This window comes from Macaca fascicularis, chromosome 12 (assembly GCF_037993035.2).
Source record: "Macaca fascicularis isolate 582-1 chromosome 12, T2T-MFA8v1.1".
In the NCBI taxonomy this organism is placed as follows: Eukaryota; Metazoa; Chordata; class Mammalia; order Primates; family Cercopithecidae; genus Macaca; species Macaca fascicularis.
In genome coordinates, this window is record NC_088386.1 from 99,007,182 (window position 1) to 99,033,012 (window position 25,831).

The 25,831-nt window shown below is 36.8% G+C and overlaps 1 protein-coding gene across 15 annotated transcripts in view; it reads left to right on the forward strand.

The window, feature by feature from the left end:
- The window catches only part of NBEAL1 (neurobeachin like 1), a 206,947-nt gene that overhangs the window by 106,356 nt on the left and 74,760 nt on the right, over positions 1 to 25,831 (forward strand). For all 15 annotated transcript variants that reach the window (XR_006691117.2, XR_012421391.1, XM_065525900.2 and 12 more), the window contains 14 exons: positions 2,012 to 2,097; positions 8,055 to 8,144; positions 11,147 to 11,315; positions 11,735 to 11,868; positions 12,335 to 12,494; positions 12,602 to 12,704; positions 13,554 to 13,710; positions 16,133 to 16,291; positions 17,799 to 17,958; positions 18,850 to 18,938; positions 21,471 to 22,046; positions 22,394 to 22,569; positions 23,950 to 24,103; positions 24,408 to 24,536. Coding sequence is in view for 13 of the 15 variants with exons in the window: in XM_065525900.2 (XP_065381972.1) it covers positions 2,012 to 2,097; positions 8,055 to 8,144; positions 11,147 to 11,315; positions 11,735 to 11,868; positions 12,335 to 12,494; positions 12,602 to 12,704; positions 13,554 to 13,710; positions 16,133 to 16,291; positions 17,799 to 17,958; positions 18,850 to 18,938; positions 21,471 to 22,046; positions 22,394 to 22,569; positions 23,950 to 24,103; positions 24,408 to 24,536 (2,342 nt within the window). In the remaining 2 variants the exon portion in view is untranslated. The remainder of the gene's footprint in view (positions 1 to 2,011; positions 2,098 to 8,054; positions 8,145 to 11,146; positions 11,316 to 11,734; positions 11,869 to 12,334; positions 12,495 to 12,601; positions 12,705 to 13,553; positions 13,711 to 16,132; positions 16,292 to 17,798; positions 17,959 to 18,849; positions 18,939 to 21,470; positions 22,047 to 22,393; positions 22,570 to 23,949; positions 24,104 to 24,407; positions 24,537 to 25,831) is intronic.

The window sequence follows — 25,831 nt, forward strand, 5'->3', positions numbered from 1 at the left end:
GGGACATAATTCAGTCCATAACACTGCCAGTACTTTTGACAGATTTTAATGAATCGATGAAACAAAGTATAACCGTATCTCCAGAAGAAATTATATAACTGCTTCCAAAATTATGAGCCTTATTCTAAAACTTGTCATTTTTTCAACTGATATATTAATATACCTGAAGAATTCAGAAGGCAGTAGAATTAGGGGACCTTGAATAAGTTTGCAAACTGTTTTTCATTTTGTTTTGGCTTTTTTTCTTTTGGCTGTGATTTTTTTTTTTTTTTTTTGAGATGGAGTCTCGCTCTGTCGCCCAGGCTGGAGTGCAGTGGCCGGATCTCAGCTCACTGCAAGCTCCGCCTCCCAGGGTCACGCCATTCTCCTGCCTCAGCCTCCCGAGTAGCTGGGACTACAGGTGCCCGCCACCTCGCCCGGCTAGTTTTTTGTATTTTTTTAATAGAGACGGGGTTTCACCGTGTTAGCCAGGATGGTCTCGATCTCTTGACCTCGTGGTCCGCCCGTCTCGGCCTTCCAAAGTGCTGGGATTTTGGCTATGATTTTAAATATATGTACTAATAGTTATTATTGGATCCTAACTGCTTTCAAAATTATATGTATATTCTAGCAGGATATTCAGGAGTTAAGCTTTTAAGAGTTATGTAACTCTGCCAAATAGCTTGTTATTTGTCTAAATATCTTTTTTAGATTGCATGGGAATTTTGAGATGAATGGGATTGCCCGCACTTTCAGACTTTATATTAGAACCTTATCTTTTTTTTTCTTTTCTTTTTGTTTGTTTGTTTTTTTGTTTTTTTGAGACAGAGCCTTGCTCTGTCGCCCAGGCTGGAGTGCAGTGGCTGATCTCGGCTCACTGTAACCTCTGTCTCCTGGGTTCAAGTGTTTCTTGTGCTTCGGCCTCCCAAGTAGCTAGGATTACAGGCGTGTGCCAACCACACCCAGCTAATTTTTGTATTTTTAGTAGAGACAAGGTTTCGCCATGTTTGCTAGGCTGGTCTTGAACTCCTGGCCTCAAGTGATCCTCCCACCTTGGCCTCCTAAAGTGCTTAGATTACAGGCATGAGCCACTGTGCCAAGCCTAAATGATCATTTTTAATGGTTGTGTATTTCCTTGGATTCAAGACATGTTATTTAGTTAGGTTGTTTATAATTTCTTTCTTTCTTTCTTTGTTTTTTTTTTTAAGACAGAGTTTTTCTCTTGTTGCCCGGGCTGGAGTGCAATGACACGACCTCGGCTCACTGCAGCCTCCGCCTTCTGGGTTCAGGCGATTCTGCACCTCAGCCTCCTGAGTGGCTGGGATTACGGGCGCCTGCCACCATGCCCAGCTAATTTTTTAGTATTTTTAGTAGATGTGGGGTTTTACCATATTGGCCAGGCTGATCTCAAACTCCTGACCTCAGATGATCCACCTGCCTCAGCCTCCCAAAGTGCTGGAATTACAGGCGTGTGCCACCATGTATGGCCAGATCATAATTTTTGTTTTTGTTTCCAAGACAATATCTCACTCTGTTGCTGAGGCCAGAGTGCAGTGGCACAATCCCAGATCACTGCAACCTCTGACTCCCAGGCTTGAGTGATACTCTCACCTCCTGAGTAGCTGAGACTACAGGCACATGCCACCACCTCTGGCTCATTTTTTATACTTTTTTGTAGAGATGGTGTCTCGCCATGTTGCCCAGGCTGGTCTCAAACTCCTGAGCTCAAGTGATCCACCTGCCTCAGCCTCCCAAAGTGCTGGGACTACAGGCATAAGCCACTGTACCTGGCTGATAATAGTTTTTTAATATTATATAAAACAATTTTTCTGTAATGGAAATTGATTTATTCCCCAATTTTTATAGGTTTTGGATAAACTGGAATATAAAAACAGTAAATTTTAGCTTAATGGGTTTCAGCTATATTGTTTGACTAGCTCGAAGCAGCTTAATTTTAAATTTTATTCTGATAACAGAACCAAGGAGACCATATATATTCAATGGTGTATATATGTGTGTAAATAATTTTCAGGTCCAAATTGTTTAAGCCCTTGGAAGTGTCAAGAGTCTGACATGGCCGACCTGCCTGGTAACATCCTTCTTTACTACACAGCAAAGGTCAGAGTAAATTTGTGAACTGTCCATTTAGTTATAACTATGTTGTGAACTGCAATTCCTTTTCTATTCCTTTTGTCATTTCATTGGGTAATTAAAAGGAGGGGTTTGAATTGCCATCAAAATAATCATGAATTTTCAAAGGAAGGTGAGAAGCAGTAAAAAATAAGGTATACCTCCTCCACGAGGGTCCAAATATTATCATTATGTCATACCTGTGGTACTAATGGCAATCGTTATAGTTGGAATTTGTACCGATGAATTGACTTTAGTAAGTGAAATTGTTTGTATTTGTATTCTCATAGTTTACTAGAAGGAGCGATGAAACAGAATTGTGCTCAGTTTTTTAAATGTGATATAGCCAAAAATTAAAAAAAAAAAAAAAACAGAGAAGAAGAAAAATGTTCACTTCGAAAGGAGAAAAAGGCCAGAAGGCACAGTGGCTCACACTTGTAATCGCAGCGCTTTGGGATGCCCAGGTGGATTGTTTGAGGCCAGGAGTTCCAGACAAGCCTGAGCAACATAGCGAGACCCCAGTCTCTACAAAATGTATGAAAAATGCAAAAAAAAAAAAAAAAAAAAAAAAGCCATGCTTAGTGGCATGCGCCTATAGTCCCAGCTACTTGGGAGGCAAATGTGGGAAGATCCCTTGAGCCCAGGAATTCAAGGCTGCGGTGACCTGTGATTGATTGCACCATTACACTCCAGCCTAAGCAACAGAGCAAGACCCTGTCTCAAAAAAAAAAAAAAAAAAAAAAAAAAAAAAGGACCCAGCACAGTGGCTCATGCCTGTAATCCTGGCACTTTAGGAGGCTGAGGTGGGTGGATCACCTGAGGTCAGGAGTTCAAGACCAACCTGGCCAACATAGTGAAACCCCATCTCTACTAAAAATACAAAAAATAGCCAGGTGTGGTGGCAGGCGCCTATAGTCCCAGCTACTTGGGAGGGTTAGGCCTGAGAATTGATTGAACCCGGGAGTTGGAAATTGCAGTCAGCTGAGATCACACCACTACTCTCCATCCTGGGTAACAGACTGAGACTCTATCTCAAAAAAAAAAAAAAAAAAGAAAGTAATAAATTATTATCATACACCAGCTGGCTAAACTAGAAAAAGATACACAAAAATGTATAATCTCACAAAACCAAAACATTTTCTGAGTCCATGTAACATTTAGCATAATGGAAACAATTAATGTTTTTACTACCTCTTTTCTTCCTCCCGGTTCTTTTATCTCTCACAATTCTTTTGTCTTTTTTCCCTCAGTCCTTACTGACCTCGGTTGCTTTTATTAGATAAGTAAAAGGGAAAAGGACTTTTTTCTACCCCACCACCCAACATTGTTTGTTTGGAGACAAGTTCTCCAAAAAAGTGGTGGGATCATGGCTCACTGTGGTCTTGAACTCCTGAGCTTAAGCAGTCCTTGCGCCCTCAGCCTCCTGAGTAGCTAGGACTACAGGCATGTGCCACCATGCTGAGCCTTTTTTTTTTTTTTTTTGTATTTTTTATAGAGACAGGGTGTTACTCTGTTGCCCAGGCTAGTCTTGAACTCCTGGGCTCAAGCAGTTCTTCTACCCCAGCCTCCCAAAGTGTTGGGATTAAAGGAATGAGCCACCATGTCTGGCCATACTTTTAAATATTTATTTTTTGTATCTGACCTAATAAAGTTTGCTTATTAGTTTTATTTTCTCCCTTCTTTTTGCTGTGATACATTTCAAACCTAGAGAGGAGTCAAAAGAATGGTAAAGTGATATCCTATATACTCTTCACCTAAATTAACCAATTACTAACGTTTTACTGTACTTGCTGACTTTGTCTCAAATCATTTGTGAAAACAAATTGACATAGCTATCAAGACATTTCATCCCTGTATATTTCTACATATTCATCTACCTACCTAAGAAAATGGCCCATAATTCATCTAATATATACTCTGTATTCAAATTTTTCCAAAAATATATATATATATTTTTTTTTTGAGACGGAGTCTCGCTGTGTCGCCCAGGGTGGAGTGCAGTGGCCGGATCTCAGCTCACTGCAAGCTCTGCCTCCCGGGTTTTTACGCCATTCTCCTGCCTCAGCCTCCCGAGTAGCTGGGACTACAGGCGCCCACCACCTCGCCCGGCTAGTTTTTTGTATTTTTTAGTAGAGACGGGGTTTCACCGTGTTAGCCAGAATGGTCTCGAACTCCTGACCTCGTGATCCGCCCGTCTCGGCCTTCCAAAGTGCTGGGATTACAGGCTTGAGCCACCGCGCCCGGCCTCCAAAAATATTTTTATAGCCTTTTAGAAATGAATCCTGGATCCAGTCAAAGTTTATGCGTTGCATTGGTTATAATATCTCGAGTCTTTTATTTTTGTTTGCTTTGTATAACTTCTTTTCCCGAAGATACATGTTTGTTTACTATATCTTATGTTATTTCTTGGCAAGAATTGTATCTTACACCTATTTGCATTCTCCACTATGTAGCATAGATAGCTAAGAAATAATTGCATATAATCCAAACAATATATTTAGTGGCAAGTTCTGGATGTGTGACGGCCAACTTTTTTTTTTTTTTTTTTTTTTTTTTAAGATGGAGTCTCGGCCGGGCGCGGTGGCTCAAGCCTGTAATCCCAGCACTTTGGGAGGCCGAGGCGGGCGGATCACAAGGTCAGGAGATCGAGACCACAGTGAAACCCCGTCTCTACTAAAAATACAAAAAATTAGCCGGGCGCGGTGGCGGGCGCCTGTAGTCCCAGCTACTCAGGAGGCTGAGGCAGGAGAATGGCGGGAACCCGGGAGGCGGAGCTTGCAGTGAGCCGAGATCGCGCCACTGCACTCCAGCCTGGGCAACAGCGTGAGACTCCGTCTCAAAAAAAAAAAAAAAATAAATTAAGATGGAGTCTCACTCTCTCACCCAGGCTAGAGTGCAGTGGCGCAATCTTGGCTCACTGCAACCTCTGCCTCCCAGGTTTAAGCAATTCACCGGCCTCAGCCTCTCGAATAGCTGGGATTACAGGCACCACCACACCTGGCTAATTTTTTGTATTTTTAGTAGAGACGAGGTTTCACCATGTTGGCCAGGCTAGTCTCGAACTCCTGACCTCAGGTGATCCGCCTGCCTTGGACTCCCAAAGTGCTAGGATTACAGGTGTGAGCCACCGCACCCAGCCCTGTTGCATTCTTTATATCCCTCTTGGAGGTTAATGATACATTTTTAAAATTCCGCTATAAAGAAACCAGTTTACTTTTGTTTTGTCCTACTGTTTCACCAGCTATTTCAGCATAGAACATGTTTTGTTATTTTAACTTAGTTATTAACAAATACTAGTTTGGGAAAAGCTGCTCCAGAGGATTTAAAAATAGTCAAGTTTTTTATTTTTTGTACTCATTTATCGGAGGTGTTTAGTCACCCATTTGCTTAAAACTTATTGAGTGTCTTCTTAGTGTCAAGAATTATGCTATACCCTTAGGATACAAAGATAAAGTGTCTGTAAGAAGTTTACAATCTAAAGTAAAATAAATATTTTTTTTAAAATAAGTTCAACATAACTTTATGAGCATTTGTTTTCCTTTTTAGCTACCATTTATGGGGTGTTAACAATATGTTAAGCACTTTGCTAAGTGCTTCATGTGTATTGTTTCACTTAATCTTCACAAAAGCCCTGAGAGGTATATGGTATGATCTGTTATCTTTTCTAAGCTTTAGCTTTCTGAAGCACAGTAAGTAACTTGCTTAGACTCATAATTCTAGTGAATCCTAGAGTTAGAACCCAGCCTGTTTAATTTATATCCTTAGCTAATATACAATATTTCTTTGTTGGAATAATGTACAAAATAATAGTGAGGGTGCAAATGAGGAGTGGTTTGTTTTTCCAGGAAGCTAGAAAATCATAAAGAAGATGGTTTCATTTGTGTTTTAGAAGACAAGGTTGAGGAGGGATGCATGGTAAATATCACTTAAAAAGGCATAGACTGTAAAACTGGGTTCTACATGTATTTGGGTATACGGCACTGAGCAAGAGTATATGAGACTAGAGAGCAAGGTCACATTATAGCGAACCTCCTATGTCAGAGTAAATAATCGGCAATGGATAGAATTTTAAGCAGAAGAGTAATATTATCAGGTTCACGTTTTAGAAATGGTCTTAAGCTGCAGCGTGAAAGTTGGATTGGAGGGGTAGGATTCTAGAGGCAGTCATACCATTAGGAGATTATTGTGTTAAAACAGGTCATAGATACACAGTTTTTAGTTACAGACTAAAGTAATAACTGGAGAAAGACGTGTGTCTCTGAGACGGATAATGTTTACGTTAAGTATTTGTTTTATTAAACCAATTTTTCTCATTTGTTTAAAGAGGAAATCAGTAGCTACATCATGTGCGCTAAAATTTGTAGGTTTACTTTCTTTTGGAATAGGGATTAGATTAGATTCAAGGATGCTTCATTACCTGAAAATTTGGATTGAATATGAAGTTAACATGCCTTTACAAATGGAGGTTAACAAATAACTTTGTTTCTAAAGTTGCAGACTAAGCTCTTACTCTGAATACAGCCAGAATTGTCTGGCAGCATCATGAGGGAAAATAGTATATTATTCCTGTAGTTGTATTTTTATATCATGATTTTTTTTTGTTCTGTGATTTATCTCTCATTTTAATCACACTTTTTTTTTTTTTTTTTTTTTTTTTGAGACGGAGTCTCGCTCTGCCGCCCAGGCTGGAGTGCAGTGGCCGGATCTCAGCTCACTGCAAGCTCCGCCTCCCGGGTTCACGCCATTCTCCTGCCACAGCCTCCCGAGTAGTTGGGACTACAGGGGCCCGCCACCGCGCCCGGCTAGTTTTTTGTATTTTTTAGTAGAGACGGGGTTTCACCGTGTTAGCCAGGATGGTCTCGATCTCCTGACCTCGTGATCCGCCCGTCTCGGCCTCCCAAAGTGCTGGGATTACAGGCTTGAGCCACCGCGCCCGGCCTTTAATCACACATTTTATGTGTATCTTGAAATTGTGCCTAGGGAAGTGCTAATGGAAATAAAACATTGAATTTTTTTAAAGCCAAAAATCTGTTTTCATGTATTTGTTTAAAAGATGAAAATTTTAAAACTGTGACTGGCGAGGCCGGGCTCAGTGGTTCATGCCTGTAATCCCAGCACTTTGGGAGGCTGAGGTGGCGGATCACCTGAGGTCAGGAGTTCAAGACCAGCCTGGCCAACATGGTGAAACCCCATCTCTACTAAACATACAAAATAAGCCGGGTATGGTGGCACACTCCTGTAATCTCAGCTACTCGGGAGGCTGAGGCAGGAGAATTGCTTGAATCTGGGAGGCAGAGGTTGCATTGAGCCAAGATCACACCCCTGTACTCCAGCTTGGGTGACAAGAGCGAGACTCTCCCAAAAAAAGAACCGTGACTGGCGAAAAAGTTCTTGTTATATATAGCTCATCTGTCAGATGACAAGCAGCAGTGACCTACTTTTCTTAAGTGGGTGCTTTAGAATCTAATTCCTGAGTCTTTTTTTTTTTTTTTTTTTAAACGGAGTCTCACTCTGTCACTGAGGCTGGAGTGCAGTGGCACCGTGTCAGCTCACTGCAACCTCTGTGTCCTGGGTTCAAGCAGTTCTCCTGCCTCAGCCTCCCAAGTAGCTGGGATTACAGGGGCCCACCACCACACCAGCTAGTTTTTGTATTTTTAGTTGAGACGGGGTTTTACCATGTTAGCCAGGCTGATCTCGAACTCCTGACCTCAGGTGATACCCCCTGCCTCGGCCTCCCAAAGTGCTGGGATTACAGGCATGAGCCACCACGCCCGGCCCTAATTCTTTCTTTTAAGAGAGAACAGCAATACTAAAATTCATATGATGGGCATCTTATCTTTAACTATCCTATATTCCTTTTTATATTATGGTGAAATGTTCTATATGTGGTTAAATTTATGTTTTGTTCTAATTGGTGGTTTGCCATATTTTTCTTTTATTCTTAGGCCTGCAAAAATTCAATTTGTCTTGATTTATCTACTAATTGTTTACATGGAAGATTAACAGGAAACAAAGTAGTGAACTGGGACATTAAGGTAAATTAATAGTAAATGTTGGGCAACACATTATATGAGTTTACTGATACTCTTATTAAAGATTTTGTTTTTAAAGCACCGCCTGATTGATCTGAATAATAGATGTCAGTTAAAATGTTATGCAAACATACAATTTGAAGGATAAACAAATGCAAAGTTAAATGACTGACATAGTTGAATGACTTGGTTTGAAATGTAATTACCTTTGTAAGCTACAGCAGGTCTTTGAATAATGTCGTTCATTATAAAGTCAGTGAGAAAAAAATCAATTCCTGGCAGGGGCAACTGTCTGTGTGGAGTTTGCATGTTTTTGCCATGTCTATATGAGTTCTCAAATCTTATTTTCCTTTTTCGTTGACCTCATATTTGTGTCACAGCTGGAACTTTCCTTCCATCTAGAGGCCTCTACTTAGTTTCCAAGACCAAACTGCTCTTACGGGTATCCCTAGCACTTTGTTATTTCACTTACCATGGCAAATAGTAACTGCTTGGTTAATGCTCTAGTAGTCCATAAGAACTTTAAAGGAAGGGTCACTGCTTTTTTCTTTTTTTTTTTTTTTAACCAGTTCCTGGTACAGGGTTATGCAACAAGTAGGTGTTGACTGAGTGATTAAATTAGTAAAGGTTGTTTACGGTGAGAGAGGCTTAATTCTTAAATATAGTGTTTCCTTAAATGATATTTTAAATAGAAGTTATAACCTAAGTAAAATAAAAGAAATATAAAAGATAATTATAAGAGGACTTGCTGGTAAATCAGGGAAATAAAAGATAATTATAAGAGGACTTGCTGGTAAATCAGGAAAAAAAACTTTTCTAATCAGTTAACACCAACCAAATACATTTATTATTTTCAGTGAAACAGAAATCATTAAGGTAATTTTGCCTGTGTAGAAATAAATCTATCAATTAGTGTTAATTTCATGTTATTCATGGTATATAAAGCATTTTTCTCCTTAGTTTTGGTATAAGGACACTTGTTCTTGTTCTTTTTTTTTTTTTTTTTTTTGAGGCAGAGTTTTGCTCTGTCGCCCAGGCTAGAGTGCGGTGGTGCGATCTCAGCTCACTGCTACCTCTGCCTCCCAGGTTCAAGCGGTTCTCCTGCCTCAGCCTCCCAAGTAGCTGGAATTACAGGCACCTGCCACCACGCCCAGCTAATTTTTATGTTTTTTAGTAGAGACAGGGTCTCATCATGTTGGACAGGCTAGTCTTGGACTCCTGACCTCAGTTAATCCGCCCACCTTAGCCTCTCAAAGTGCTGGGATTACAGGTGTGAGCCACCATGCCCAGCCAGAGCACTTTTTTAAAATCTGTTACCATGGTAAGATTTATGACGTGATTGACAATTCATAAATTAACTTTTGCTTCACTTGTAAGACTGATTTTACAAAGCTCATTCCATGTGGTATTTTATATATAGAAATCTGTTTATATGTGCCATATGTACCTAAAAATCAAAGCAGTTTTTTTGTGGCCTGAGTTACGGCTATGTGTATTATTAACTAGTTAGACTTTTGGCTGATGTGGAAATCAAAAAGCAACAGAATTTCAAAGAGAAAGATGTATTTTTATACTGTAGCCAAATGAAAGATCAAAAACGTTAAATGAAATGACAACTGGTAAAATAATATTTGCCTTCCAAAAAGTTAATTTACTTACTTATAAAAAAAGCTCTTCAAAATTGGTATGACAAACGGTCAAAACAAAGTAGAAGATATGGGGCCAGGCACAGTGGCTCACACCTGTAATCCTAGTACTTTGGGAGGCCATGGTGGGCAAATTGCTTGAGCCCAAAAGTTTGAGACCAGCCTGGGCAACATGGTAAAACTTTGTACAAAAAATACACACCTTAGCTGGGTGTGGTGGTACATTCCTGTAGTCTCAGCTACTTGGAAGGCTGAGGTGAAAGGAGCACTTGAGCCTGGGAAGTGGAGACTGCAGTGAACTGTGATCAGTCCAGTGCACTCCAGCTGAGTGACAGAGCAAAACCCTGTCTCAAAAACAAACAAGAAAAACTCAACAAAGTAGCAGATATGTAGGATGAATAAGTCCAGAGATCTAATGTAAAACCTGAGGACTATAGTTAATAAAATTACATTTTTTTAGGGAGTTTTGTTAAATAAGTAGATTTTAGCTGCTCTTGTCACAAAGCAACTATGTGAGATGATAGAAATGTTAATCTGCTTCACTATAGTAACCATTTTATTATCTATGTGTATCCTACAACATTATGTTGTAAACTCAAATATACACAATAAAATTTATTTCTAAGAAAACAAAGAATATGAAGAGGTTGTTTGAAGACTTAAGTTGTATCCAAATGGCAATTCAGAACACTTTAATAATTAATAATAAGAGCAAACCTCGTATGGTATCGACTGTATGTCAGACACTGCACCTTTTATATGTTAGCTTACTTAATCCTTGCAATACTTTATGAAGTAGGTGTTATTATTATCCCCATTTTACAGATGAAGAACTGAGGCCAGTGATATTAGTAACTTATCAAAAGATATAGAAAATATTTTATTAAGCCAAAATATCCAAACTTTAAACTTCGGCTGAAATACCCTCTCTACCTTTTTGTAAACTAAAAGTTGAGGAGTCAGTCATATTTCTACCACCAGGTGCATTTTTTTTCCATTATATTTTCTCTTGTTTATTATGCCTAATTGCCTAGTGACAGTTGTTTTTCCATTGTTGGAGTTACATTATAAAGTCCACTTATGGGGTTGTTTTATTTGCCTATGTTCAAAATCCCTAAACTTTGGAAAACAAAGATGGAGTAAAAATGATCTGGCCTGATTTCTCTTGAGTATTGATTGTGGTGACCCTTGAAGGTGCCCTGTAAAGCATCTTCCTACCCAAAACTTTCTTCAGCTTGTGTTATCCTACACATTGCTTAAAAGTTTATCTAGCAAATTATAACTTCATACATGTGAAGATATTAAATGACAAAATTGTCCTTGTTTTATAAGATTTAAACATTATAATTTTCCCTTTAGGATATCATAAACTGCATAGGCGGGTTAAATGTACTCTTTCCTTTGTTGGAACAAATCAGCCACTTTAGTGAAGGACAGATTCCTGAAGAAAAGAATGAAAGCACCGTTCCTGAATCAATAACACCTGTTGAAGGAGATTGGCTCGTATTGACTTCCACAAAGGCCTCAGGTATTAAGATGAAATTAACACAAAATAGTCATTGAGAAATAGATGAAAATGTTTTACTGTCATTCGGAAGAAACTTAACCATTTGTAGCTGTAGCAGCTGTTTCTACTTTTACTAATATCATTCAGAAAGTTTATAATACTTTCATCAGAAAACTGCAGATTGATCTCCAATATCCTTAGCTTATACTCTTAGTGGAAATATGACCACATTGTTAAATTTGTGGTAGAGAAAATATGTGCACATAAATATACAATATTGCAGTTGCTGCTTTTTCTGATTCTATTGTACAATAGAGCGTTGGAAGCTGACTGCTGAACCAGATTTCTACTTTGTATAACAGTGTGCATTAACATATAGAAAATGTGATATAAAAATGATTAGAGTAATTATGATAATTAATATGTTCCTGATTCCACAGAGTCAAGACTAGAGAGAAACCTAGTTGCAACATTTATCTTGATTGTGAAACATTTTATTCAGAGACATCCTATCAATCAGGACAATCTTATTCACTCCCATGGAGTTGCAACTCTTGGTACTTTACTTCAGAAGGTGAGCCAGTCTAACGTTGTGTTGATGTAACTAATGATTGTGATTTGCAGTTGATGTTGGGATTTTTTTCTTCCCAATCAATATATTTTTAAGGATTATTACAACCTGGGTTTTATTAATGGATATAATTTGTTTCACAGGCAGCTTTTAAAAACTTGCATGGAATCATCTTATATAAGAAATACTTATTTTATGTAATAGTGTATGATCTTTGATGTATACAAACTTGTTTGATAGCTTTGGTATTTGGGATATTGAGAAATATAAGACTATTTTAGGAATATGACAGTAGGAGAATATACTGTGGTGTAATATCAGAAAAACCAATACTTAAGTTTTTGTTTTTCTAATGTGGGTTTTTCTATTTGTATGCTTAGTAGATGTTCTGAATTAATGATTTAAAATTATAGCTTAATGACAGTTATTTAAACTGAACTATATGAAACCCTCTTCTGTTTGATTTCAGGTGCCAAGCACCTTGATGGATGTTAATGTATTGATGGCAGTTCAGTTACTAATTGAACAAGTATCATTAGAGAAAAATATGCAGCTCCTGCAACAAATGTATCAGTATTTACTCTTTGACTTTAGTATTTGGAACCGTGGAGATTTTCCCTTTCGAATTGGTAAGAGCAGGCTTTCAGATAAAAACTTTATAGTTGTTTTAGAAATTTATAACTACCTATTGACTTTGTTTTAGCTGAATTACTTACCATTGAACTTTGTGTTTTAGGTCACATACAGTATCTTTCAACTATCATTAAAGACAGCAGGAGAGTTTTCCGAAAGAAGTATGGTGTGCAGTTTCTCCTAGATACACTTAGGATTTATTATGGGTATGATGCCCTTGTTCCTTCTCACTTTGATATATTGTTTTCTTTCTGCTACTTGATGGAATGTGTAGACTGTAGACTTTCTCTTTACCAGCGATTCTAGTATGTTTTAACTGGAGAGAGGTAGGATAGAGTGGAGGTTAAAATGAATAGTGGATCGCTACACAGGGTTTGAATCTGGCTTTCATTAATTGTGCAACTGTAGGCAAATTACTCAACTTCTCTGTGCTTGAGTTTCTTCATTTTTGATAGGAGGTAAGAAAACTGTTACTGCCTTTGGTTGTTTTGAGGATTAAATTAATTAGTTAATAATGTAAAGCACTTAAACTATGTCTGCTATGCAGTGGGTGTTGTATTCACATAAACTGTTTTATTCCCTGAAACTCTTAACTCAGAAGATTTTCCTTAAAAAGAAAAGCAAGCCAGAGTTACCATGAATCTCAGAATTACATGGAAATATTTTTTTAACACTATGAATTCTTTTATATAGAAAATATAGAAATGTAAAAATTAGGCTGGGCACAGTGGCTCACACCTATAATCCCAGCACTTTGGGAGGCTGAGGCAGGCAGATCATAAGGTCAAGAGTTTGAGACCAGCCTCGCCAACGTGTTGAAACCCCGTCTCTACTAAAAATACAAAAATTAGCCAGGTGTGGTGGCATATGCCTGTAATGCCAGCTACTCAGGAGGCTGAGGGAGGAGAATTGCTTGAACCCAGAAGGTGGAGGTTACAGTGAGCCGAGATCACGCCACTGCACTCCAGTCTGGGCAACAGAGTGACACTCCATCTCAAAAAGAAGGAAATGTAAAAATTAAAATTTCAATTTTTATTCCTTGTTTTCTCTTTCAGGAATGGTTGTAAATATAATGAGCTATCTCTAGATGATATTCGAACAATAAGGACTTCTTTATATGGACTAATTAAATATTTTCTGTGCAAAGGTGGATCTCATGAAGAGATACAAAGTATTATGGGGTACATAGCTGCTACTAATGAAGAAGAACAGGTATTATGCCTAAGATAAATCTACTTTTCCTTAAACATTTGAGTTGCTACATCATCTTCTGAACGTATGTATGTGTCTAGTTAAATATTTTGAGGGTAAACTATGTGTAGTGTCACATGCAATATTAGGTACTTAAGTACATTTTATGTTTTTTTTTTTTTTTTTTTTTTTAAGATGGAGTCTTGCTCTGTCAGTCAGGCTGGAGTGCAGTGGCACGATCTCAACTCACTGCAACCTCCATCTCCCAGAAGGAGAAGTGATTCTCCTGTCTCAGCCCCCTGAGTAGCTGACATTATAGGTGTGCACCACCACACCGAGCTAATTTTTTGCTTTTTTTTTCTCAGTAAAGACGGGGTTTCACCATATTGGTCAGGCTGATCTTGAACTCCTGACCTCAAATGGTCCACCCACCTAGGCCTCCCAAAGTGCTGGGATTACAGGCATGAGCCACCACGCCAGGCCAGAAGTAAATTTTATCTACTAACTGAATTTTTCGTAAAATAGATGACAGTGTAATTTAATATTCCAGTTAGCTAGAAAATTTAAAATATGGAAATGGTTGCTTTGTCTGGCAATTCTGAAGCCTGTTTTCATAGTCCACATGATGTATGTTTACCTATCATCAAAGTTATCATCAAAGTTACCAGATAGATTTATTTCTTTTTTTGTTTTTGTTTTTGTTTTTGTTTTGAGACAGTCTTGCTCTGTCACCAGGCTGGAGTGCAGTGACACGATCTTGGCTCACTGCAACCTCCGCCTCCTGGGTTCAAGCGATTCTCCTGCCTCAGCCTCCCAAGTAGCTGGGACTGCAGGCGTGCACCGCCACATCCAGCTAATTTTTGTATTTTTACTACAGACGGGGTTTCACCATGTTAGCCAGGATGGTCTCGATCTCTTGACCTCGTGATCTGCCCTCCTCGGCCTCCCAACATGCTGGGATTACAGGCATGAGCCACCATGCCCAGCCATTAGTGGGTAGACTTCTAACATAACCTAGGTTCATAAAATGTTATGTAAAGAGTAAATTATAAATGTGTGTCTAGTTTTACATACATTATCCCGTTTAATCCTCAGAACTACTTTTTAAGTCAGTGGTTTTCATTGTTTGGCCCCTAACCAACTTTACCTGAGAACTTGTTAGAAATGCAGATATACTGCTAATTCAACTGCTGAACCAAGCCCTCCAGATTATTCTCGTGCACATGGTAAAATTTGAGAACCACTGCTATAACATAATACAGACCAGGAATTACTTTTTGCATGTATGCTTTTGGAAATTTATATTCAGGGAGATTATGTGACTTAAAAAGTCACACAACTGATAAACCTGAAACTGGAACCTAAATGGTAAAAAATATTTTAGTGCCATTTTTGTGCTGTTCTGGTATAACCTCCTCAATACCACAAATTTAAGTAGATTTATGTTGACTAGGCTGTTTTGCCCTGTATATGTAATATTTATTGTGTACTCAGTGGTTACATGACTTCATTATCGGCATTAGATGAGTTAATGCAGGCTATTTTCCTATAAGATTGGACCACTTCAAAAGCTTCCCATTATTCCCATCTTATTTCATGATAGCTATATCTATGATTCATTGCCAACAATATTTTTTTGGTTATTTCGGTTAAAGAGTTATTTGTTGAGGACTTACTGTTTACACACAATAATATTAGACATTACAGGTAATATAATGATGAATTATTATTCTTTTAAGCTAATGGGGCAGGGGTCAATAAGAGAAGTTTACAAATAACTATAAACAAAGAAGAGTATGATAATATCTATAAGAGAGATACAATAAAGTTCTATGAGGTTTTCCTAAGAGGGTGTTACATGTTGCAAAGACCAGGAAAGACTTTATGGAGGAGATGTCTTTTCATATGGATAAAGCAGGATAGATATGGTTCCAACAGGTAAATTTGAATAGTGAAAGGATATACTAAAGGAAATTGAATAAGGCAAAAACATGTCTGGTTCAAAAGATATCAGAGGCCAGGTGCAGTGAGCTGGGTGGATCACTTGAGCCCAGGAGTTTGAGACTAGCCTGGGCAACATGACAAAACCCCATTTCTACCAAAAATACAGAAAATCAGCTAGGCATGGTGGTGCACACCTGTAGTACCAGCTACCTGGGAGGCTGAGGTGGGAGAATCACTGAGCCTGGGAAGTCGAGGCTGCAGTAAGCTGTGATCACGCCACTGCACTCCAGCCTGGGCGACAGAGGGAGATTCTGTCTCAAAAGAATTAAAAAAAAAAAAAAAAAAAAAAAAAAAGACATCGTTATCACATATGGTGAAGTTAAGATAAAACATTAAAGTATATAGGATTTAATTAAATAACTATTTTGTGGCTTGTGACCTTATTTGTGCTTGTATATATGAATGTGGTGGTTTGTTTTGTGTTGTTTAATTTTAAAAGCTCTTTGGAATTTTGGATGTGCTCTTCAGTCTCCTACGTACCAGCCCAACTAGAGGTCAGCTTTTCTTACTGCTCTTTGAACCAGGAAATGCTGACATACTGTATGCATTGCTCTTAAATCAGAAGTACTCTGACAGACTAAGAGAAATCATTTTTAAGGTACAAACATTTCTTAAACATCTTTGTATTTTGGGGCATTTGTGGGTATATGAATTTTCTTGCAATATATCCATTCTGTGACTATAAATTATTTTTATATCTATTTCTCTAAGATATTCAACTTATTTTTATATATAGTTTTCATGTTTCAGTAGTTTGCATGTTAGAAAACTAATTGTATTATAATCTGAAAATCATCTCAGTGGAATATTCACTTTGTCATACCATCCTCAATATAAAACCTCTCATCTTCTTGACTTGGTGGGTCTATGTGGCAATTCAGAACATTTCAACAGCTAATAATAATAGCAAACTTTATGTAGCAACCACTGTATGTCAGGCACTAAGTACTTTTCATATATTGGCTTGCTTAATCTTGCAATAACTTTATGAAGTGGGTATTATTACTATTATCATTTTACAGATGAAGAAACTAAGTCCAGAGAGATCAGTAACTTACAAAATATATAGATGAGTTGCTTCACAAATGTTTACTTATCCTTGAAAATTATTTTAATTTTAATAACTGTTACTTAAGTGGATTATTAGATTGATCCAGAGGTGTATTGACACACATTTATTCTTGCAAACTACATAGTTTGTTTCCATCTAAGCCTTTCTCATTAAGAAACAAAATTTTAAATTATTTCTCTTTAATTTGCCATGTAATTAAACTAGAGTCTTAAGCATACCGATTATTCAAATACAGATGCATTTCAGTCCAGTTTATTTTTTTAAATTTGCTTATTTTTTTGAGATGGAGTCTCGCTCTGTTGCCTAGGCTGGAGTGCAGTGGTATAATCTTGGCTCACTGCAACCTCCAGCTTCCAGGTACAAGCAATTCTCCTGCCTCAGTCTCCCAAGTAGCTGGGATTACAGGCACGCATCACCACACCTGGCTAATTTTTGTATTTTTAGTAGAGATGGGGTTTCACTATGTTGGCCAGGCTGGTCTCGAACTCCTGACCTCAGGTGATCCACCTGCCTAGGCCTCCCAAAGTGCTGGGATTACAGGCATGAGCCACTGTACCTGGCCCAGTTTGTTCTTAAATCCATTTTTACATTATGGTGTAATATGGAGTGCTCCTCCCTATTAAATTCATTTATGCCTAGTGTTCCATTATTGGAACACTAAGTATGTGGGAGTTATTTATATCCCACTTCTCAAGGTCATCACGAAGGTCTGATTTTTCACACGTCTGCAATTCAAAAAATTGCACCCTCCGGCATAAATGGGTTAATGCTGGGATTTTTATTCTTAAGGAATAAAATGATGCTCCAAAAACAAAGTATAGCAATATTTTATTCTATAAGTTAATAGCATTATTTTATTCTGTAAGTTAATATTGCTATACGTTAATAGCAATACTTATTAACATTAAATATTAATGCTAATAAATACTAACATTAATATTTAATGTTAATAAGTTAACATTGTTAATGTTAACTTAAATGACAAATTATTCTTAGTTTTCTATATTGAGAATATATTACTTGTTGTGACCAGATTATGGAACAAATGTTGAAATGCACGAATGTTTATGAGCGTAGTAAACAACATATTCGACTCAGAGAAGTTGGCTACTCAGGACTGGGACTCCTTCTTAATGAAGCACTTATTAATACTTCTCTTATTAAAAACCTCACCCATCAAATCATAAATACAGGTATGAATAAGGCTGATAAAGCTAACATATTTAAGAAATATTTTTTCCTGTAAGTTTTTTTCATACCTTTCTCAGGCTACTTTTAAAATTATCTGTTATTTGATTCAGCAGGGCCTTCCTTGGATACCATGTCTTATGTAGTTTTATTGTTTTTGTCTCCCCAGGGCATAGCACAGTTCCTTACCCAGTAAATGTTTATTGACTGAGTGATTAAGTTAGTGAGTGAGTCCACAGAACAAGAAAAGGACAGTACAGAAAATATGTACAAATGATTGTTTTTTCTTTAAGGAGCTTTGTTGTTTGTTTTGTTTGTTCTGTTTTGGTTTTTTGATTTTTCTTTTTAGAAACAGAGTCTTGATATATTGACCAGGTTGGTGTGCAGTGGCTAGTCACAGGTGTAATCATAGCTCACTGTAGCCTCATACTGGATGCAACTGATCCTCCCACCTCAGCCTTCCAAGGAGCTGGGACTACAGGCATGTGCCACCATGCCCTGCTTCTAATTTTTTTAAATAATTTTTTTCAGTAGTTGATGACAGACAGTAGAATTTATGTCAGGTGCTGGGAATTTGGGGATATGAGGTTCTTTGTCTTGATTAGTTTACAATCTTGTTGATAAGACATGTATATAAAAAGATTAATAATAATATAAGAGCCATGCAGTATGGACCGTATGTTCAAGCAATAAAAAAAAAGGAACAATTATTTAGGGTTGACTCAGGAGGATGTCAAACATTCTAAACCTATTTTTTCTTTAAAATTTGAACATACCTATAATTCATATTTTAAAATGAATTAATTATTTCAGCATTTTATACAAGTATTATCTACAGTTCTTTCTTTGGTTATCTCTCGTATTTAATTTTAACTTTTTTGTTTTTCCTACCATAGATCCTGTTATTAATTTTAAAGATCTACTATCTGTGGTATATATATCTCACAAAGCACATATAAATGTTAGAGTGGCCATCTGCAGAAAGGTCAGTAAACTCTTAAGATATATTTTAACGATAGCAGCATCATGATCATGCTATAAATAACTTTGCATTGAGTATTTTGCAGCAGATACAAGTTTTCATTTATTTTATAAATGACATAATTTTATAAGTAAACAATTTTCTTTTTGAAGTAAATTAACTTCATGTAATCATAAGAAATTAGCATGCAAATGTTTTCTTAGCTCTTCGTGGTCTCCTGCAAATATGTTCTTTCCAGAGTCAAAAATTTATTACCAGAGAATAATTTTTTTATTAAGAACCTTCAATGATTGTGACCATTTCTAATTCATATACTGTATTTTAGAGTTTCTGAATCTTTTGAACTTTCTGGAAATAATTTTCTATAATTTGTTTATGAGTATTCCAACAATGATTTGTCTTCAGTACACAGTTAACCTTTAACTAAGTCAAGAGATAGTTATCCTGTCTTCCCCTTTCAGATCATAACTTTCTCTGTCCTTCACTAGTAACCATTGACCTGTCTATTTAATTTGCTTCCTTGCTTTTTTAAAAAATTTTACCTCCTGATTTTGTCACATACTTATGAGAGAGAGAGAGAGAGAGAGATATATATATATATGTGAGAATAAGAGATCTTTCTATATATATAGTTTATATATATATATACACACACACGTATACACACACATATAGTTTATTTAACTAACAGAAAAGAAAATATATATATATTTGTTTTATATATATATATATGTATAATTTCCTTTTCTCTTTAATGGCTGCGTAGTGTTTCATTGTATAGCTGTTTCATAAAGTATTATCTGGTTCCTTATTGATAGACATTTAGGTTGTTTCCTGCTTTTCCATGTTATAAACTGCTGTTATGAATGTCTTTTTATGTTTTCCAATTTGTGGTAATACATCTGTAGGACATACTCCATGAAATAGACTTGCTGTTTCAAAGGGTATTAATGTTTTACATTTTGATGGATTTTTCCACATTGTCCTTCAAAATAGCTGTACCAGTTTACATTTATACAGTGTGTGTGACAGTGATTATTTCCCCATGTACTCAGCTCTGAGTATTTGGAGCAGGTCATATAAATTGATCCTTTCCTTTTCACATATAATTAGAAACAGCTGTCAGTGCAGCTTTGTTTTATCTATTATTTATGTATAAAATAGATATAAAATAAGTAATATTTTATGGAAACTTTAAAGTCAGCATGAAAAGTTTCTTTGCCGAGTAAAGCTTAATCTTGAAGGAAAAAAATTGGTATTCTGCACCTGTAAAGTAACAGTTGCTCACTGATTGGTATTGCATTAATAAAGAATCTTCACGTCATTGTGACTCCTTGCCTTCTGTATTAACACATATTAATACTAGTAATATTGAAGTCCTTACCAACATTGTTCAACTCTTGCTTTGAAATTTGTCAGAGCTAAAACTTCTGTTAAGAAAGATACTCAAAACCCTGGAAGCTACAGTTCTTTTCATCTATATAGAAGTTTATTGGCTTTGTGATAAAATTGTCTTAAAAGATCTTAACTGAATGTCTAAAGCTTTTTAAGAACTTGTTTTTGTCTAAAAATTGAAATCAATTGGATAGTAGAGATCATACATATTCCCATGTCACTGTTTACTATTCTGGCTAAGCAGTGGCATCCATCTTGCTGAAGTTCATTTTCTGGAATTAAAGTTTAGTTTTTGTTCTGTTTGTATAATATAGACTTACTGAACAATGTAGACTTTAGTGTAGACATATCGAACAAAAACCTTTTTGCAAAAGCAACCATGGTTCATTCCTGTAATCCCAGCACTTTGGGAGGCCGAGGCAGGTGGATCACGGGAGATCAGGAGTTCGAGACCAGCCTGGCCAACATGGTGAAACCCCGTCTCTACTAAAAATACAAAAATTAGCCAGGCGTGGTGGTATGTGCCTATAGTCCCAGCTACTCAGGAGGCTGAGGCAGGAGAGTTGCATGAACCTAGGAGGCAGAGGTTGCAGTGAGCCAAGATTATACCACTGCACTCTAGCCTGGGTGACAGAGCAAGACCCTGTCTCAAAAAAAAAAAATGTAACTTTCCCTGAAAAAAAGAGACAAAAAAACATCCTTGGTGTACTCAGGTTCTATCAAAATGTCTTATGTGTCCTATTCACTCCCCTAATACTAGTGCCTAAAACTGTGCCTATAGTAGGTATGTAGTAATATTTCCTGAACAAATGTAGGGGGCTCATGGAAAGTAGTTAGTTGAGAGGATATTACTCTATTATTTAATATATACCATCATCCTATTCATTTTAATATTCCTTTTTTATCTTTCAGCAAATATTTTAGTGCACTCTTACTCTGTACAATAATATGGAGATTAGTTGGAAACACAATGCCAGTCTTCCAAATAGTTTATAATCTAAGAATACAATCTTTTGAAAATATATTCTTCTATAGTTTCTCATTAAATTACTTTATCATTAAATAACTGAAAAGAGACTATTTTTGATATAAAGTGCTATGTACTTTTTGAAGAATTTTGTATTCTTAATCTTTTTACAGGTTTTACACATTTTGCAGTCCCAGCCAGATGCAGCACATCAAATATCACAACAAGTTGGTTGGCAAGACACCTTAGTTAGGCTTTTTTTAAAAGCAAAATTTGAAAACGGAAATACTCTTCATAAGCACAGTAGAACTATTTTAATGAAAGACAATGATAAAAATATGTCAACTGAAGATACTAAGAAGAACTTTGATGAAAAAACAGATGAGGAAAAAATCACCTCTTTTGCCTCAGTTAATGTGTCTTCAGATCAGTGGAGTTTGGAGGATAGACACTCTTTAGACTCAAACACACCATTATTTCCAGAAGATAGCTCTGTGGGAGAATTGTCTTTCAAATCAGAGAATCAAGAAGAATTCTGGCATAGGAACCCTTCACATTTGAGTTTAGACCTCAGTGGAATTGACTCATGTGAAATGAGTGATAGTGGAAGTCAAGTGCCAGACAGTCTGCCTAGCACACCATCCCCAGTAGAGTCTACTAAATCGTTTTCTGTGCACTCTGACAAAGAAAGCAGCATCACAAATGATATGGGCTTTAGTGATGACTTCTCTTTACTTGAAAGCCAAGAGGTAAAATTGCTTATTTTTCCAAGTATTGTTTTTATTTTCATGTCTGATATATACTTCTAATCCTTAGAAATATGTGAGCAGTTGTTAACAATTTCATATTATATTCATGTTCTAAGTTTCATGATCTAAGGTTTAGAAACCTAGAAGTCACTAGATTGTGAATTTTTTGAGAGCAAAGCTGGTGTCTTACTCATCTTATATCTCTAGGGCCTAGTAAAGTTCCAGGTTTATTAAGGCACTTAAAAAATACGTTATATTATTACAATTAGTATATGTAATGGTTCTTATGATGTGCTTTGAACAACTATACCCTCTAGTTATTTAAAATTGCTTTATATTTTCCATAGAGATGTGAGGAGGAGCTTCTTCAATTACTGACACATATTTTGAATTACGTAATGTGTAAGGGACTAGAGAAGTCTGATGATGATACGTGGATTGAACGAGGACAAGTGTTTTCAGCACTGAGTAAACCAGGAATATCCAGTGAACTACTTCGACCATCAGATGAAATAAAACTAACGTAAGCATTTAGTTAGTGATTTTCCATCCTCCTTTTAGTGACAGCAGGAGTCTAAAATAATGTTAGTTATTGAACATTTATTCAGTATTCCGTGGATATAACAAGGGAGAAAAAGAGAAACTCTGGCTCAGTTCCTTCTCCTGTCTTTTGCCATACTAGTAGGATCTAAAGAGGAATCCCAAACTCATTCCAATATGAGGAGGTTTAAGTCTTAAGTAAATTTGGATCGTAAGTGATTACAGATTTTTTGTTTAAACTGTTTTCTTGCAGTATTTGAGGACTTGATACATTGTTTTCTACAGGCTTGTCCAAATTTGAGTGTTTCCGTGCTAAGAGAAGGGAGTTGGGTTTTCCTGATAGTTATTTCTCTGAAGGATTTAGGGTTCCTTGTAGATCAAGTTTGTCCAACCCACAGGTTGCAGGCCATATGCAGCCCAGGATGGCTTTGAATGTGGCCCAACACAAATTCATAAACTTTCTTAAAACATTATGAGTTTTTTTTGTGATTTTTTTTTTAAGCTCATCAGCTATTGTTAAAACATATCGTTAAAATATTATTGGTGTATTTTATGTGTGGCCCAAGACAATCCTTCTTCCAGTGTGGTTCAGGGAAGACAAAAGATTGGACACCCGTGCTGTAGATAATAGGACTCTGTAGTGGTAGCACACCAGGGAAGTATTGCATCTTTTTCCCACAGGGCAAGACCCTCTGTAAGGCATAATAAGGCATTCTTCCCTAACCTTGCCGATTTCCAGCTTTAAAGAAACAATTTAAGTATCTCATGAAGGATGGAATGTGAATTATTGTCATAGCTTTTTTATAGTCAAGTAAAACAGTAAACTTTTGACTTTTAATACTATGTTTATTAAAGATAAATACTCCAAACATTTCAACGTTTCTCCATTATTGTTAAATTCCATTTATAGGCCTGGCATGGTGGCTCATGCCTGTAATCCCAGCACTTTGGGAGGCTGAGGCAGGCGGATCACCTGAGGTCAGGAGTTCAAGACCAGCCTGTCCAACATGGCAAAATCCCGTCTCTACTAAAAATACAAAAATTAGTCGGGCATGGTGGCACATGCCTGTAATCCCAGCTTCTCGGGAGGCTGAGGCAGGAGAATCACCTGAACCCAGGAGGCGGAGGTTGCAGTGAGCCAAGATCACGCCATTGCACTCCGGCCTGGGCAACAAGAGCGAAACTCCGTCTCAAAAAAAAAAAAAAAAACAATTTCTGTTTACAATGTCTTAGGGATACCTGCTAGAGATAGTATATCTTTAGAGATACAATGCTGCCTCTCAAGCTGTTTTGTTTTGTTTTTAATGTCCTACTATTTTTCTAAGCTCACAATGGTTTTAAGAGGACTTTGTTTTCCGTTTAGTTTGCTCCAAAAGATGTTAGAATGGGCAGTCTCAGAAAACAGAGAAGCAAAAACTAATCCAGTAACTGCTGAAAATGCCTTCCGACTAATGCTGATCATACAGGACTTTCTTCAGTCAGAGGGACTAGTTAATTCAAACATGTGGACTGAGAAGGTACAGTAATATCTCTCTAAAATTATATTTTGGGTAGTTAAGAACTTTATTCAGAGAAAAATTTTGCACCCCCCCCTTTTTAGAGCGTTAATGTTTAATCAGATTCAATAAACAAGGGTAAGATGTGATGAATACTCACAGATTTTGTTAGCTATTACTAGGATGATTCTTTTGGCTTTTGTCAGCTGAACACTGGACTAGTTTTTGAAATATTTGTGGTTTGTATTAATGTTGGGGAAAATTGATCATCAGTAAATTGAAAAACTGAATGTTTTTATTTCTCAATTTTTTTCCTTTGTGATAGCTTTTAGAGGATTTGATGCTGCTCTTTGACTGTCTGTCAGTCTGCTATTCTGAAAGTCCAGTATGGGTAAAACTCTCTCAAATTCAGATCCAGTTGCTTCTAGGATTCATTGGAAGGGGTAATTTGCAGGTTTGTCCATTCTTTTATATCATTTTCTGTGCTTGCTTGCAGCATAGCTATTATTTATGTAACAAGCAAATTAAAATGTATTTTTGGTGTTTTAAGTTTTTCAGTAGTTCTAAAAGTATCCATGATTTCATTTGGAGTTTTGAGGAGCTTGAGAGGCAGCTAATTTTTTATTTCTTTCTCATATTAATAACTTTATATAATTTTAAGGCTTCCTTTTACAGGATTTATACATAGCTAGTATTAGAAGCATTGCTTGTATCATCTGTATTCAATGTAACTACTCAGGTGCTAGGTAGCCTATATAGACTGTTTATGTATGTGCGGTTTAGGGCTTGAATTTTTTAGAAAAATTATTTTTTAAATTATTCCTTTCAAATTTTTTCTGCTGTTTTACTAATTTACAATTTTACATTCTATCTCATATTTTTTTTATTTATCACACACTAAATATCTACAAAGAACTAAGCTTTGTGCTAGGTTTTAGAAATAAAGATAAATATTGGTCACAAGGAATATTTATTATTTCTATTTTAAATTTAAAATGGAAAAGGCTGAAAAAGTTTGATGTGAATTTTAGTCTGTCAGTTTTCTACTTACATGGGGTACTTGTGAGAACCTGGGTTAAATTAGTCATGTTAAGAATTTCACAGCTATTTACCTGTTTCACAGCTATTTACCTGGCCCTTTTTATTTTATTTTGATGTTTCCATTTTTGTATTTGGTGCAGGGAGGTTGGGATGGGGCTGGCTTCTGATTTACATAAACTAGATATAACATTACTAAGAACATGGAGAGGTTAAAATTCTGAAAACAGGTTGCCCCCCCCGGCTCACCTTTTTTTTTGTTTGTTTGTTTTTTTTTTTTTTTGAGACAGAGTCTCTCTGTGTCTCCCAGGCTGGAATGCAGTGGCTCTCGGCTCACTGTAACCTCCACCTCCCAGGTTCAAGCGATCGTTGTGCCTCAGCCTCCAAAGTAGCTGGGACTACAGGTGCCTGCCACCATGCCTGGCAAATTTTTGTGTGTTTTTAGTAGAGACGGAGTTTCATCATGTTTGACATGCTGGTCTCAAACTCCTGACCTCATGTGATCTGTCCACCTTGGTCTCCCAAAGTGCTGGGATTACAGGTGTGAGCCACTGCCCCCAGTCACTCTATTTTTAAAAGAGTATAGTCTGATGATTCTATTTTTTATTTTTATTTATTTATATTATTGTGAATGCTGCAGAGAAGTAATTCTATTTTTTAATAGATATTTATTTTATTTATTTATTTTTTTATATTTATTTTATTTATTTT